General features: G+C 40.1%; 3 protein-coding genes across 3 annotated transcripts in view; 2 read left to right on the forward strand and 1 right to left on the reverse strand.

The window, feature by feature from the left end:
* The first annotated feature begins 4,095 nt into the window (after positions 1 to 4,095).
* The window catches only part of LOC139948513 (endophilin-B1-like), a 29,307-nt gene continuing 15,658 nt past the window's right edge, over positions 4,096 to 17,744 (forward strand). The window contains exon 1 of the mRNA XM_071946684.1: positions 4,096 to 4,315. Coding sequence (XP_071802785.1) covers positions 4,256 to 4,315 — 60 coding nt within the window. The 5' untranslated portion in view covers positions 4,096 to 4,255. The remainder of the gene's footprint in view (positions 4,316 to 17,744) is intronic.
* On the reverse strand, positions 8,906 to 9,943 carry LOC139948369 (G-protein coupled receptor 83-like). The gene has a single exon (XM_071946509.1). It carries the CDS (start codon positions 9,941 to 9,943, stop codon positions 8,906 to 8,908), a length of 1,038 nt encoding a protein of 345 aa, XP_071802610.1.
* Positions 14,359 to 17,251, forward strand: LOC139948514 (prolactin-releasing peptide receptor-like). The gene has a single exon (XM_071946685.1). The coding sequence runs from the start codon at positions 14,896 to 14,898 to the stop codon at positions 15,880 to 15,882; it is 987 nt and encodes a 328-aa protein (XP_071802786.1). The 5' UTR covers positions 14,359 to 14,895; the 3' UTR covers positions 15,883 to 17,251.

The raw sequence follows: 17,744 nt of genomic DNA on the forward strand, positions 1-17,744 counted from the left end.
ATACATGTTTGGATACACCAAGTGAGAAAACTGGTCTTTGACATTTACCAAAGGTGTCCAGTGCCTTTAAGTTTGACCTTTGACACGGAGACCCGGGGATATTGCTACATGGTTGACTTGTTTCGTATACAACTTGCTGGTACTAACTGTAACAGACTTGTTTAATTAGTAAACCACTACCAGTATTGGTTGACATGTTACAGTCTGTTGCTCAAGAGAATATAAGCTTTAAAAGTAGCAACACTTTCTTGTATATGGAAAACGTGTAAGTTTCCAGTGTGGTCCTTAATTCTGATTACAAAACTGTTGAACGTGTGCAAACCATGGCCAAGTTTCATGGAGCTGCTGAAGAAGGCCATGGCATTTCACTAATCGTAGCTCGTCCATGAATGATAAACATCGAGTACCGGTTCAAGAGGTAAGCAGCTGCAAAAGAAACAGTTGCACGAAAGACTGGGTGAAGTTTAACCACCACTGCTGCCACCTACCGCCCCCCCCCCCCATAAGCTGCGTTTCGAAAAGGCCATGAAATGGCATTTCACTGATCGTGGCTCGTCCATGAATGATGAACATTGAATATCGGTTCAAGAGGTACGCAGCTGCAAACAAATAAATAAATAAGTTGCACAAAGACTTAGTGAAATCTAACCACCACTGCTGCTACCTAGCGTCCAAAAAAATCCCCCATTAGCTGCGTTTCGAAAAGGCCATATTATAATGGCATTTCAGTATTGAATCGTGGCTCGTACATGAAAGATAAACATCGAATACCGGTTCAAGCGGTACGCGGCCTGCAAAAAAAACCCCACAATTTCACAAAAGACTTGGTGAAGTCTAACACCACTGTCTCTACCAGCTGATGAAGCGTGACTTCACCTAATATTAACAATTAAAAATAGATATCGACTATTGGTTCTGTATATTTGTAATGATAAACATAACCCCTGTAGGCATGCAGTACCATTTTAATTTGCGAGGTCATTTGAGGAAAAAAAAGGGTTTTATTCTATACCAATTAATTATAATGATGGGCTAAATGACATGCATCCAGCAGTGCTGGGCCCAATTACAAAGAGTTGCATGTGAAATAGCTAAGCACATCACAATATGCTTATCAGATTAAGGTTACCAGTCAAAATATCATGTCACATGTACAATTTGTGACTGGTATCCTGCACATTTTCGCTTAGAAGAATAATTTGCAAAATCTTATCAAACATTGCTACATTTTTTACAATCATGCTAAAATTAAACAGGGACTCCAATTAAATTGCTGTTGTGGGTGACTAGACTGCTTATAAAAAACCACATCCCTCATTAACAAGAAAATGATAGACATCTCGTTATTTCTTAGTTCTAAAAAGAGATTTTGTCATTTTGAATCCCAGGCGAGCATGAAATAAGTAAATATTATTTACATGATTACATGGGGTTTTTAGGCCTATGTATTTCCTGGCATTTATTTATATATGTTTAGTGTCACTGCTGAGGGATGTTTTTTCCTGTTTCATACAGAAAAAGATCGTCTGATTTTGTAGCAGCCTAATATAGACCTTCCATCGTTGATAAATAAAGAGCGCCGGTTGGCATGGCCGACCGAATTTCAGCAAACTAATCAATTGTGTTTAAAAAAAATACAAAATTCAACATCTTCCGTAATGATTCATGAGCTGAAGTATATCTTATGATTTAAAAAAAAAAATGTTTTGATTTGCATTTATGGCTTTCCATATTATTTTTCCAACCTCGGTTGACAAAGTCTTAGTTGTGGAAGTGTCATGGCCGAGCATGAGTTAAAGCCATTTGACACTTTCGGTAAACAGTATTGATTAAGCCCCACACTTCGTGTATCACAACTTATATAGAAAAATAACAAACCTGTGAAAGTTTAGGCTCAATTGGTCATCGGAGTCGGGAGAAAATAACGGGAAACCCACCCTTGTTTCTGCACATTTCGCCGTGTCATGACATGTGTTTAAAATAAATCCGTAATTCTCGATATCGAGAATTGATATTGTTTTAATGTTTTCTCAAAAGGTAAAGCATTTCATGGAATAATATTTCAAGACAAGTCTTTCACCATTACCTTCTGTAAACCCTGTAAGTTATTTGTAAATCTGTGAACTTTTCATTTTTTTCTGTTCCGAAAGTGTCCAATGGCTTTAAGAGCACCGAATTCAAACATTGGTGTTTCTGTTCAGCAGAGTCAGGGTTGCAGTCCCAGTCGCGACACTTGTGTCTTTAAGCAACAAGACACTTCACCATTGCTTCGTCCTTCGGATGAGACGTAAAGCTGTCGGTCAGTGTGTTGTGTTACGCATGTAAAAGAACCCAGTGCATTTATGGAAAAGATAATGGTTTGATCGGCAACATATTGCTGGGTGTCGTGGCCGAGTGGATAAAAGCACCGAACTCAAGCTCTGATGCTTCTGTTCAGCAGAGTGTGGGCTCGAATCCCGGTCGTGACACTTGTGTCTCTGAGCCAGACACTTAACTATAATTGCTTCTCTCCACCCAGGGGTAAATGGGTACCTGTGAGGGCAGAGATGGATCTTGTGATTGGTTAGTCGAGTAGCGCATATATTGCGCACAGGCTGTATACTCCCCAGGGAGCTGAGATGGGTTAAGGAATGATTTAAGGCCCAGTGACCAGGGGTAATAATGTCGGAAGCGCTTTGAGACACCCTCGGGCGTGAAAAGCGCTATATAAAAACGGTCTATCACCTTGTTTACCATTACATGGTGCTTTAAAGGAAAAGGGGTGGATTTCACAAAGGTAGTCCTAACTTAGGACTAGTCCTAGGCAATGCTAAGAGATAGGACCAGTCCTAAGTTAGGACCAGTAACTCATCCTAACTTAGGACCAGTCCTATCTCTTAGCATTGCCTAGGACTAGTCCTAAGTTAGGACTACCTTTGTGAAATCCACCCAAGGTCTCTTACTTCAAAACGTAGCTCCACAGACATTGCAGGACAAATACTGAGCGCTTTGATACGCTCCTATGGGATGTGATAAAGCACTAAATAAGAATATAGTATTTTCTGCTAGATTGCCCATTTATACAACGACCTTAGGAATATTATGTTGGTTTATATTATTAATCAATACAACGAATTTGACACTATTGGTAAGGAGGATAGTAAAGTTTTTGATGGACACTCCTGATGAAGATTTAATTAATTGCGTTGCCAAGTATGTCTTTTGGGTACTTTTTCAAAATGTCCATACATTTACATTAAACTTACAGGGTTTAAATATAATGATAGTGGAAAGCTTCCCTTCAAATGTTACTTACTGAGGTGCAGTAGTTTTTGAAAAATGAGCAAAAAAATGTAATGAAAATACGTTTGTAAATGATTAAAATAATTTTCGTCTCATGAGACGAAAATTATTTTCATGACATTGTTTTACTCATTTCCCAAAAACTACAGCACCTCAGCACGTAATATTTTTAGGGAGGCTTTCTGCTATCATTATCTTCAAACTGTGTAAGTGGACAATCTGTGGACATTGTGTTTTTTGTCCTACAAAAGTTACATAGACCCTTTAAAGAAATACAACTGTGTGATGAGGCTTTACCAATGTATGTTTTTGTCCTAAGTTAACACTCCTAGCTTTTCCGTAGGACTTCTTCACTGCATTTTATTTTATATTATACTGATGTTACCCTCCCGAGGGTGCGAATTCCCCCCCCCAAACGACATTGCAATATTTTTTCCATGACGCTGTGATTGGCTCTTTCCGTCAGATAACGTCATCGTGAAATTGGCCTGCTCTTTCACCAAATCACTGCAATGTCGTTTGGGGGAAAACAAATCGCCCCAGGGTTATAGGGTCTGTTCCAGTAGTTGCGGAATAAAATAAACAACAATACAATACAATTATTTCCTGTGCATGTTGGGCCCAGGCGAGTATGACATCAGAAAGAGGAAATTGGAATCGAATAGACCAGGTTGCATGTGCAGCATGCATACCCGGTCGATTGCATTGCAAAAGCTTACCCATCGATACACCTAGATTTTATCGATATTTATTTACTGTCTGCGCTCTAAACACAATCACAACATCTGGTACAACTGTATACGTCACCGCCACTCGAACTGTATTGTGTTACTTTCATACCAGTACAAATAATATAGCGTGTCTGGTGCTATAGGTAAATATTACACAAAAACTATTACTATTAGGGTGAGGCTCTTCCGCGTACACTTAATATTGTAGCTGCTATAGGTATAGAACCTTTCTATACCTCGACATGGATAAGCTAAAGGGATTCGCGAGTGATGCTGGAACGTTCTTCAATAGAACCGTACAGGTTAGTTATAACATTTATCATAATCTGGTTCTGGGGAAGTAGTACAGTGCATACAATCTATCGGGATGTACATGTACATGTATACTATAAATGCAGATGACTGAGCAGCAAGATCTACATAATGTCCGTAGCTTGAATGTTACCCTTAAAGACACTGGACACCCTTGGTAAGTGTCAAAGACCAGTCTTCTCACTTGGTGTATCTTCACATGAAAATATATAATAGTATAAGTTTTTATTCCCCCCCCCCCAAAAAAAAAGGAAAAAAAGAAGAAATTGATTCTGAGAAGCTCTGCTGACAGTATATTGTAATCAATGAAGTAGATAAACGCCTACTTCAGTATACATAAAAACACACTGGGCCCAATTTCACAGAGCTACAGGCACCGAAAACTATTGGTAGTTTTAAAGGCACTTGACACTATTGGTAGTTTTAAAGGCATGCACTGGACACTATTGGTAATACTCAAAATAATTGTTTGTTAGCATAAAAACTTACTTGGTTACAAGCAATGGAGAGTTGTTGATAGTATAAAACTTGGTGTGAAACGGCTCCATCTGAAGTAACCTAGTTTTCGAGAAAGACGTAATTTTTCACTAAAACATTTGAATTTGATTTCGAGACCTCAGAATTAGATTTTGAGGTCTCGAAATCAAGCATCTGGAAAGCACACAGCTTCGTATGACAGCAGTGTTTATTCTTCCATTATTATCTCGCAACTTTGACGACCAATTGAGCTCGAGTTTTCACAGGTTTGTTATTTTAGGCACAGTAGGGATATACTAGGTGAGAAGACAGACTGGTCTTTGACAATTACCAAAGGCGTCCAGTATCTTTTTAGAAGTTGGCATTTGTTCAAGGCCTTCGTGTCTCGTTAAGTATATCCATACTTGCTAAGCAGAAATAGGTAACCGTCCTAACTCCATGAAGTTGAAAAATAGTTACAACTGGTGCCCAACTTTGCTTAGCAAATAAATTTGCAAGCAGTAATTTCTGCCCAACAGCTTTATGAAGTTGGACTTTACGGTAAAAGAAGGCGATACCTCATGGGACCAATCTATATTGGCACCGCGATGAACAACAGGTACCAATTTCATGACATGATTTAAGCACAAATAGTGGCTATAAACATAACAAAATTACGCTTACCAGAGTAAAGTTTACCAGTCAAACTACCATGTCACTCAAGTACAATTTGTGGCTGGTATCCTGCTCATTTCTTCGTAGCAGAAAAAAGTGTTAAGCAATATATTATGAAGCAGCTGTATGAAATTATAGCCACAATATAGACAGGCATGCAGTGTCCTCGGCAGGAAAGCGTGACCCCACCCCATCCCCAACCACATCTATAATTGTATCCAATCATGCAGTTTAATGCTTTCATAATTATACCTAATTTGTGGAAAACATTCCTCGTCCGTCCATAATAACGAAAACTTATATAGCGCCAAAAAGACGCTCAAGGCCTAAATTAACATTACGCAACGTTTGCCAAAGCATGATTCAAGGGTTAGTCTACGTACGAGTCACTTGTGAACGCCATTTATTAAATACTGTGTTAAAAAATATAGGCTGTAATTCCTTTTATACATCAACAATTTTTACCAAAATGTCTTTTCCACCACTTGTAAAATAAAGTGCGGTGTGACAAAATGTTATGTCACTGTACGAGTCGTTTATGAGCACCATTAATTTAATCGAGAGTTACAAATAACAACAGGCATAATTAAATATTCCCTTTATACATTGTACATCACATTTCTTTACCAAATGTCTTTACCACATGTTCAATAAAGTGGGGGTATGACAAGGGTTAGTCTCAGTGCAAGTCGTTTGTGCGTACTATTTATTATAAATCTTTTGTTTAAAAATATAGGCATAATTCCCTTAATACTTTGTATACATCATATGTCTTTACCAAATGCATCTTAAATTTGGGACATTAAGTTTAAAAACAACAAAGGTTATGAGTAAAAAAATTAAAAAGGCTTTTAAAATTAATCACTCTACTTGTAAGTGTAGAATGCCTGTAGTAACGTGGAGTACGCACGCGCGCAGAAGCCAAAATTCGTTGCTAACCCGTGAAATACGCTTGCCGTAAGCACAGAACTCCCTGCTTCCGTAAGCGCCGAGTGCTTACGGTAAGCAGAGCCGTGAAATTGGGCCCAGATGTTCAGGCTAAGTAGCCCATGGCTGTGATCATGTGCGCCGTGCGTACATTGGTTTTCTATTTTTCATTTCCGTTTTAGCTCTAAAAGTCTCACAGTGGGCACTTTTCTTATTGTCCCAAGGATTTAAAATGATATTGGAATGAAGATTGGAAATTTCAAGGATTGCCTGAAACTGATTGCCTCGTGTGAAGTATGACAGGGCCTTGAAGGCACTGGACACTATTGGCAAAATAATTGTATGCATACAATTTACTTGGTAATGGGCAATGAAGAACTGTTGATAAATCATTGTGAGAAACGGCTCCATCTACTTTGAAGTAACGTAGATTTTGAGAAAGAGACTGGATTATTTTTAGGCATCTGCTGAAAGTACACAGTTCTGTGCAACAAGGGTGTTTTTTCTTGCAAATTCAATGACCAATTTGGCCCAAACTTTCACAGATTTGTTTCTATATGCATTTGTTGGAATATACTCCGAGTGAAAATGCTGGTCTTTGACAATTACTAAAGGTGCCCAGTGCCTGAGAACGGCGTGGTGACGTCATAAAGATACATTGCAGCAGAAAACATGCCATTGCTCTTGTAACTTGCTTCATTTACCAATTAAGTCAAAAATAATGTTCACACATTTGTTATTGTATGCATATGTTGGGATACATACACCATGTGAAAATACTGGTCTTTGACAATTACCAAATGGTGTCTGGTTCCTTAAATAAGACGACTTGGTGACGTCATTTCATAAGATCCATTGCAGCAGAAGAAATGCTATGACGCAATGCTGAACTTAGGCAAACAGAGTAATTAACTTATAGTATTTGTATAATCATTGGTTGGTAAGACACTGTTCTAGAAATGCAGAGGTCGTGGGTTCAATTCCCACCTGAGTAGTATGAATGTGATTTTTTTTCCCCACAGAGCTCGGGCGAGTATACAGTGCTAAAACACACCGGTGTATAGGGTTAAAACCAAATGTCGGTGTTTAAAGGAACACGTTGCCCTGCATAGGTCGAATTGGTCTTTGAAAAGCGTTTAAAACCGTTTGTTATAAAATACATATGATTAGAAAGACATTTTAAAAGTAGAACATAATGATCCACACAAGTATCACTCGAAATTGCGTGGTTTTCCTTTTACCTCGTCGACTAACACGGTCGTCCATTTATTTTGACTCCCATAAATGGCCGACCGTGTTAGTTCGCAAAGTAAAACGAAAACCACGCAATTTCGAGTAATACTTTTGTGGATCGTTATATTCTACTTTTAAAATATCTTTCTAACCATATGCATTTTATAACAACACGGTTTCAAACGCTTTTCAAAGACCAACTCGACCAATCCAAGGCAACGTGTTCTATTAAGGTTAAAACCATCATTAAAAGAAAACATTAAAATTTGTAACAAAAATAATAGTCAACATTTTGAACTACGTGTTGTCCCACTTGGTGCCTTATACGAACATATATAATATGTTTGTAATTTTGTGTTTCTTCCAACAAAACTGGATATTCTTTATCCCCAATGCAAACTTAAAATCCATTTATAATCAGTAGCTTACTAAGTAGCCAGCATAACCGTTTACATAAAAAATATAAAACATTAATTTTTGGTTTTAAAATGAATGCTCCATTAAATCAGCACTCAACAGTCAAATAGAGTATGCCATAATTAAATTTCACCAGTTTAACATTCACATGATCAAATAAGATCATACAATTTCATAAGACCGCATCAAATAAGATCATACAATTTCATAAGACCGCAATACTCATTCGCTTCATAAAAGTCAGCAGCAAGAGCTGCTCAACCACTCAATTTCATCAAATGTAAATAGATAGTGGGAATTCGACTAAAGAATGTCAAAGTGTAGTCTTGAATGCATGTAAATGAAATTCAAAGACACTGTCTTACTAAGGACAGTCTTAACCCGGTCGGAGTTGTCTTTGGAACACTACAGTGACTTATAATACTTAGCCGTAGTACCTAGTAAACCCTCATGGGGTACTACATAACTGGGTCTCAGAATTCATAACTTCAAAACCTATCTTCTGTATAAATGTATATATTAAGCGCCTTGGGTACCTATAAGACTTCGATATTATCATTATTATTATTAAGCGCCAACATTGAAATCAGAAGGGCCTTGAAGGTAAACTCACACATAGTTTTAATATTTGGACTCCAATGATTACAGATCGATCATTTTCTAAAGACAAAAGTATCATTGTCAAACTGTCCAGCCTTTGGCTCATTGTTGATTGGTATGTATTTACAGTCAAGACATGTATAATACTTTATGTTAGCGCCAATGTTTAAATCAGAGTGAGCTAAGCTAAAATCATACACTCCATGGTACAGTCATTAGTGATGTAGAGTATCTAGGGTGTACAGTCGTGTATGCTGTCCCCACAGCTGCCCCTACCTCGCTGGCAGCGGTCCGGGTGGGGAGATATCTGTCTTGTACGGGGGACAGACCCGTCTCAACAAACGTCGGAGTTGTCTTCGGAACACTGCCGAGTTGTGGGTGTAGATGATGGGGTTGGCCACGCTGCACAACGACGTCAGGGCCGGGAAGATTGTCATATATCTGGCGTTGTCCTCAACCAAACCCGCCGCCCAAAGACTGATAAAAACCACATAGGGAATGTAACCGACGACATAAGTCCCCACGACAAGGAGGAGGGTCTTGGCGGTGGCTACGTCGAAGCGGTTCGGCCGTTGAACTTTGCTAAATTCAGGATGAACCGCAGCGTTAGATGCACTCTGTTTACGTGTACTTATGAAAATCCAGATGTAGCACATGCTTATAAGGATTAGAATAATAACCAGCGTTGCCAAACTGCTGAGGCGATGAGCAACACTCGCTCTCATTTTCAGGTCCAGGCATAGTGTATAAGTTCCTCTAGTGTAAGCGAATGCTGCATAAGTCAAAGACGCGACGTAGTTTAGAGCTATTAAAACACATGGGACGATTTTGCTAATGCGGAATCGGCGTCGTTTGGATGACATACACACGGCAACGACACGAATGATTCCCATTTGTATCATTGTCATGAGTGACTGTGCAGTGCATACGTAGTGAGTGAATGCCGAAATGTGACACACGACGGTGATGCCATCGTCGTCGTCGGCTTGGACCCCAATAATGTCAAAGATGATGCGTGCGGCATAAGTAGGTGCAACAATGACACAGAGGAAGAGATCAATAACGGCCAAGTTGAGCACGAGAATGTTAAACACAGTCCGCATCTGAGAGTACATCGAGATGACCAGGCAGACCATGATGTTGCCTACCGAGCCCAGAACGAAAATGACGGCGAGGATTGTCAGGCTGATCGCCATCACCGTCCTTTCACCGTGAACTACCTCTTGGGGCCGGGAATCGATGACGGTCTCGTTCCTGACAAACCATGGGTCATTAGAGCTCGCTTCCCCCGCCAAACCATTTCCCTCCATCCCGCTGCTTGAAAGAAACGCACCGACCTCCTCCCCGTGCCGAATAACAGAGCTCCGCGTTCCTCTTTTGCAAATCACCCTTCGCCGAAGTATAAAAGACGAAACTGAACGTCCTAGCCACTTGTAAGATGAAATTTAATGATACGCTCAACTGAGGACTTCATTATAAATGTGAACTCTGTCTCAAGAAGTCTGACCATGGGTTAATTAAAGCATAGACTACCCCAATTGCAGTGCTTCCCATCTGAAACCTCTGACTGTAAGTGTTCGTTTTCTTATGTTACAGCTTCGTTGATACAATGCAACCCCCTACCCCCCCCCCCCCCCCCCACAACACACGACTATACGCGTATAGGTACACTACACACACGATCATCTATTGCGGATAAAGACAGGGGCCCAGTCTAACGTGGGCTGAAGGATTATGATTCAAAAGGGGGCGCTATCAGAAGAGGTTTGTACACTGGGTGCGTTCGTTTAGCTTCCCTGGGTCGACCCCGGTGTGTGGCGGTTTTTTTTTCTAGGATGAACGTGTGCAGATAATTACCCACGTTCGTCCTGGGAAGAAAAAAAAAACGCCACACACTGGGGTCGACCCAGGGGAGCTAAACGAACGCGCCCACTGTTCGCCGTATGTGGGGGGACAGAATCTCCTCGTCACACCAGCACACCTTCCACGTTATTTTGTCGTATTTTTCTAAGCTTGTGAAAGTATATCTTAACATTGACCCACGTTTATAGAACTGCACAAAGCAAAATGACAACACCGTGCTTACCAGTAAATGGTTTACCAACTATTATATCAAGCCATATAAACCATGGTCACTGATATACTGTTTACTTTTGCTGCGCAGATTTGTTCTACTTACAACTTGGGAAAGAACAGCAAGGAATTAGTCACAAACGCCATTTGATAATTTGGCTATTAAAGGCAGTGGACACTATTGGTAAATACTGAAAATAATTATTAGCATAAAAACTTACTTCGGGTAACGAGTAATAGGGAGAGGTTGGTAGTATAAAACATTGTGAGAAACGACTCCCTCTGAAGTGATGTAGTTTTTGAGAAAGATGTAATTTCTCACGAATTGGGTTCCGAGACCTCAGATTCAGAATTTGAGGTTTCGAAATCAGTCATCTAAAAGCACACAACTTCGTGTGACAAGAGTGTTTTTTCTTTCATTATTATCTCGCAACTTCGACGACCAATTGAGCTCAAATCTTCACAGGTTTGTTATTTTATGCATATGTTGAGATACACCAAGTGAGAAGACTGGTCTTTGACACTTATCAAACGTGTGCAGTGTTTTTAACATTTATCTTTTAAAGGCACTGGACACCTTTGGTAATATTGTCAAATACCAGTCTCCCCACTTAGTGTATCTCAACATATGCACAAAATAACAAACCTGTGAAAATGTTCACTCCTAGGTCGTCGAAGTTGCGAGAGAATAATGGGAAAAAATACCTTTGTCGCACAAGTTGTGTACTTTCAGATGTTTGAATTCGAGACCTCAGCTTAGGTCTTAAAATCAATTCAAATATTTTAGTGAGAAATATTTTTTGTAAGAAAGTTAAGTTTGTAAAAAGTAAGTGTTTGTTACTGGTTGGTTATTTTATGCATTTGTTGAGATACACCAAGTGGGAAGACTTGTCTTGGACAGTTACCAAACTGGTGTCCAGTGCCCTTAACAGCTTTATGCAATTGGGCCCAGGTCTTTATAGAGTAGTTAGTTTTTGCCGTGAGGTCAAAGGTACACCTGGCAGGTTGACAAGGTCAATAAGAGTATGACGTTATTTACGAGTTTTGAAGTGTGACGTCATATCATGGTTATTTCCTCCATTGTCAGATGGTCAGGCTACGCAATGAGCTTTTTGCTTGTTCATTCCCTAATGATGTATGGTTTCGTGACGTCATTCCGGTGTTGAGTGGTTTCAGACATTGATTAACAGAAGGGGTAGACTGGTTCCCTGCTGCCTTTCGAGCCGCAATGATAAAGACGGGAACAAAAACACGTGTATTGGATTTAATGTGATACAATTGCTTTCATTGGATAAACATGTGACGTAAGATTTCCACAGCTGTGTCTTATCATAGAGAAAGGACTGTGGTATACTTGAACATATAGGCCATAGTACGCGCAGTTTGCGGCGGTATGGTCATCATGATAAAAAACCTCCATCATTTAAAGTACGTGACAGCTTTCTTTTGTTTCATGAACAATTTGTTGATACCTTAAATCCATAAAGCGGATTGTCAGGCTGATCGCCATCACCGTCCTTTCACCGTGAACTACCTCTTGGGGCCGGGAATCGATGACGGTCTCGTTCCTGACAAACCATGGGTCATTAGAGCTCGCTTCCCCCGCCAAACCATTTCCCTCCATCCCGCTGCTTGAAAGAAACGCACCGACCTCCTCCCCGTGCCGAATAACAGAGCTCCGCGTTCCTCTTTTGCAAATCACCCTTCGCCGAAGTATAAAAGACGAAACTGAACGTCCTAGCCACTTGTAAGATGAAATTTAATGATACGCTCAACTGAGGACTTCATTATAAATGTGAACTCTGTCTCAAGAAGTCTGACCATGGGTTAATTAAAGCATAGACTACCCCAATTGCAGTGCTTCCCATCTGAAACCTCTGACTGTAAGTGTTCGTTTTCTTATGTTACAGCTTCGTTGATACAATGCAACCCCCTACCCCCCCCCCCCCCCCCCCACCACACACGACTATACGCGTATAGGTACACTACACACACGATCATCTATTGCGGATAAAGACAGGGGCCCAGTCTAACGTGGGCTGAAGGATTATGATTCAAAAGGGGGCGCTATCAGAAGAGGTTTGTACACTGGGTGCGTTCGTTTAGCTTCCCTGGGTCGACCCCGGTGTGTGGCGGTTTTTTTTTCTAGGATGAACGTGTGCAGATAATTACCCACGTTCGTCCTGGGAAGAAAAAAAAACGCCACACACTGGGGTCGACCCAGGGGAGCTAAACGAACGCGCCCACTGTTCGCCGTATGTGGGGGGACAGAATCTCCTCGTCACACCAGCACACCTTCCACGTTATTTTGTCGTATTTTTCTAAGCTTGTGAAAGTATATCTTAACATTGACCCACGTTTATAGAACTGCACAAAGCAAAATGACAACACCGTGCTTACCAGTAAATGGTTTACCAACTATTATATCAAGCCATATAAACCATGGTCACTGATATACTGTTTACTTTTGCTGCGCAGATTTGTTCTACTTACAACTTGGGAAAGAACAGCAAGGAATTAGTCACAAACGCCATTTGATAATTTGGCTATTAAAGGCAGTGGACACTATTGGTAAATACTGAAAATAATTATTAGCATAAAAACTTACTTCGGGTAACGAGTAATAGGGAGAGGTTGGTAGTATAAAACATTGTGAGAAACGACTCCCTCTGAAGTGATGTAGTTTTTGAGAAAGATGTAATTTCTCACGAATTGGGTTCCGAGACCTCAGATTCAGAATTTGAGGTTTCGAAATCAGTCATCTAAAAGCACACAACTTCGTGTGACAAGAGTGTTTTTTCTTTCATTATTATCTCGCAACTTCGACGACCAATTGAGCTCAAATTTTCACAGGTTTGTTATTTTATGCATATGTTGAGATACACCAAGTGAAGACTGGTCTTTGACACTTATCAAAAGTGTGCAGTGTTTTTAACATTTATCTTTTAAAGGCACTGGACACCTTTGGTAATTGTCAAATACCAGTCTTCCCACTTAGTGTATCTCAACATATGCACAAAATAACAAACCTGTGAAAATGTTCACTCCTAGGTCGTCGAAGTTGCGAGAGAATAATGGGAAAAAAATACCCTTGTCGCACAAGTTGTGTACTTTCAGATGTTTGAATTCGAGACCTCAGCTTAGGTCTTAAAATCAATTCAAATATTTTACTGAGAAATATTTTTTGTAAGAAAGTTAAGTTTGTAAAAAGTAAGTGTTTGTTACTGGTTGGTTATTTTATGCATTTGTTGAGATACACCAAGTAGGAAGACTTGTCTTGGACAGTTACCAAACTGGTGTCCAGTGCCTTTAACAGCTTTATGCAATTCATTTAAAGTACGTGACAGCTTTCTTTTGTTTCATGAACAATTTGTTGATACCTTAAATCCATAAAGGTATGTACCACCAAAGGCAAGTAAACCATAGTTCAAGTACGTACAGATTTCACTTGTCTAGGAACACAGTTTTTCAAATGGTTCATAACCCAACATTTTTTAGGACAAACTGGACAGTCGCTTCGACAACTAACAAGTTTGACATCAGAAACTATATTGTGAGCTGAGCACTTCAATTTATATGGCCATGCTCTGCACTACTTCACTGGTGTCGATTGTTCAGCATAGAGCATGTCTGGGACAGATTTGAAAGGGGAAGCCGCTGAACAACACACCATCAAGAACCTGAACCGTATTGATCAAGGACTTAATTAGGACCCATGGTCTTTACCAAGAATGGCTGCTCTTTAGTCACTGCTCGACGCTCTGTGTATGGATGCATTCAGCCGTTACTTTCTTATATAATAACTTTCTTGGCGTGTCTCTTCATTGCATCTGATCACGGATGATTTGATGAAGTAGTACACTACCATGGAGTACGAAAGCTTGTGATAAGTTAGTTTCTTAAATAATGCAAGCTATCACTGCCACGCCGTTCTTGGATATTATTATATTATTATCGGTACAACACTGTCCGGAGTTAAAAACATATTCCGCATAAAATGTGTGCATTAAGTGCTTCGATGATAACCTGCAATAACTCTGTATGGAGAAAGCCGTGCAGTTCTTTGTACATCATTTCACACCAGTATAGGCGAAGGTTTGGCTGCCATACAGTTCCAACAAGACATTTCTGAGTGAAAGTTTGGAGGGTGGAGAAACTATGCACTGACTTCTTCTACACAGTTGTCAGCATGGAAGAGGACGAGTTGTTTGGAAAAACAGAAAGCATAAGTAGTGACAACTGGACTGATGTCACAACCAATCACACGGGACTCACACCGATTACCAGCCTGGAGCTAACAATGATGGCGATCACTCTGACAATCCTCGCCGTCATTTTCATTATGGGCACGGTTGGCAACATCATGGTCTGCCTGGTCATCTCGATGTACGCTCAGATGCGGACGGTGTTTAACATTCTCGTGCTCAACTTGGCCGTTAGTGATCTCTTCCTTTGTGTCATTGCTGCTCCTGCTTATGCCGCACGCATCATCTTTGAAATTGTTGGGGTCCCAGCCGACGACGACGATGGCATCACCGTCGTGTGTCACATTTCGGCATTCACTAACTACGTGTGCACTGCACAGTCACTCATGACCATGACACAAATGGGGATCATTCGTGTCGTTGCCGTGTGTATGTCATCAAAACGACGCCGATTCCGCATTAGCAAAATTATCCCATGTGTTATAATAGCTTTAAACTACGTCGCGTCTTTGACTTATGCAGCATTCGCTTACACTAGAGGAACTTATACACTATGCCTGGACCTGAAAATAAGAGCGAGTGTTGCTCATCGCCTCAGCAGTTTGGCAATGCTGGTTGGTATTCTAATCCTTATAAGCATGTGCTACATCTGGATTTTCATAAGTACACGTAAACAGAGTGCATCTAACGCTGCGGTTCATCCTGAATTTAGCAAAGTTCAACGGCCGAACCGCTTCGACGTAGCCACCGCCAAGGCCCTCCTCCTTGTCGTGGGGACTTATGTCGTCTGTTACATTCCCTATGTGGTTTTTATCAGTCTTTGGGCGGCGGGTTTAGTTGAGGACAACGCCAGACATATGACAATCTTCCCGGCCCTGACTTCGTTGTGCAGCGTGGCCAACCCCATCATCTACACCCATAACTCGGCAGTGTCCCGAAGACAACTCCGACGTTTGTTGGAGACCGGGTAAAGTCTGTCCCCCGTAAGCCAGATCTGCAAGCCCGGACCGCTGCCAACGCGGGAGGGAAGGCCGTGGTGACAGAGCACGACTGTACATCCTATACAACTGAACTATACATACACTCATGAGTGTATCCTGGAGTTTTAAGAGTGTGTGATTTCACCCCAGCCCCTTTTGATTTCAACATTGGTGCTTACATAAAATATTATAAATGACCGTAACTAAATTCCCGAGCCAAAGGCTGGTCAATTTGACAATAAGTTAACTTTTGTCTAAAGAAAATGATCGATTTGTACTCAAATTGGAATCCTAATACTAGTAAAACTGTTTCTCTACGTATACGCCTGTATTTATTTGTCGAAGTTATGAGACACTGTTTGGTTTAATTTTTAAAATTCTGCGAGAGTTTTACATTTTAAAGATGGCGGCTTTTGTGACGTCATTATTATGATGAATCCCAAAACGACAGAAATCAGGTTTGTTTTAGCTGGGTTTTTTTTAAATACCAGTTCGACACTCCTTGCTAAGCTACAATAGAATACAACTTAGAAAACACTTCGTTTAAAGCCATTGGACACTTTCGGTAAACAGTATTATCGAAGGCCCAAACTTCGGGTATCACAACTTATATATAAAATAACAAACCTGTGAAAATTGGTTCAATCGGCTCAATCGGTCATCTGAGTCGGGAGAAAATGACGGGAAAACCCATCCTTGTTTCCGCACGTTACGCCGTGTCATGACATGTGTTTACTATAAATCCGTAATTCTTGGTGTCGAGAATTGATAAATGTTTTAATGTTTTCTCAAAAAGTTAAGCATTTCATGGAACAATATTTCAAGAGAAGTATTTTACCATTACCTTCTGTAAACCCTGTAAGTTATTTGTAAATCTGTGAACTTTTATTTTTGTTTCTGTTCCGAAAGTGTATACATGTAATGGCTTTAACAGTTGGCTTTTCTTAAAGATACTTGACACTTTTGGTAATTGTTAAATACCAGTTTCTCTCTTGATGTATCTCAACGTATGCACAAAATAACAAACCTGTGAAATTTGAACTCAATTGGTCGTCGAAGTTGTGGGATAATAATGGAAGAAAAAACATCCATGTCACACGAAGTTGTGTGCTTCGGATGCTTTGTTTCGGGACCTCAAAATCTAAATCTGAGGTCTCGAAGTCAAATTCGTGGGAAATTACTTCTTTCTCGAAAACTACGTCACTTAGAGGGAGCCGTTTCTCACAATGTTTTATACTATCAACCTCTCCCCATAACTTGTTACCAAGTAAGGTTTGATTCTGTTATTATTTTGAGTAAAAAATATTACCAATAGTGCCCGCTGCCTTTAAAAATGAAAAAGAGAAAGTAGTAAACGAAAACGGAGCATTGAGAAAAAGTTTATAATAAAGGTTTTCAACACAATTTTTTTTCTTCAAATTTCATTTCTCATACAAACATGATTTCATTCATACTCATTCTATTTCATTTACAGACCTTCAAGAATTTCATCTATTTATTTACATTTGATGAAATTGAATGGGTGACCAGCTCTTGCTTTTGGCTTTTGCGAAATTGAATGAGTTTCACGGTGTTCTGTTGAAATTAAATGATCTTTATATGATTAGTGATTATGCTTAACTGTGAAATTGAACTGCATGTACTTGTTTCGACTGTTGAATGCTGATTCAACGGAGCATTCATTTCAAAACGAAACTGAATGAAACCCAGTTCATTCTTCATGCGAATGCAATACGAATGATGACGTCACAGGACAGTTTTCGCAACGAATTTTTAACAAGAGTTGCCCCCCCCCCCCTCAAGACGACCTTGCGAATTATTCATTGCTAATTTGAGAGGTCCAACATTCGTAT

Source organism: Asterias amurensis, chromosome 15 (assembly GCF_032118995.1).
Source record: "Asterias amurensis chromosome 15, ASM3211899v1".
NCBI lineage: Eukaryota > Metazoa > Echinodermata > Asteroidea > Forcipulatida > Asteriidae > Asterias > Asterias amurensis.

What these genes read in the sequence shown, in the direction of transcription:
- LOC139948369 (XM_071946509.1), bottom strand. Translation starts at nt 9,943, where the DNA reads ATGGAGGGAAATGGTTTGGCGGGGGAAGCGAGCTCTAATGACCCATGG.
- LOC139948514 (XM_071946685.1), top strand. Translation starts at nt 14,896, where the DNA reads ATGGAAGAGGACGAGTTGTTTGGAAAAACAGAAAGCATAAGTAGTGAC.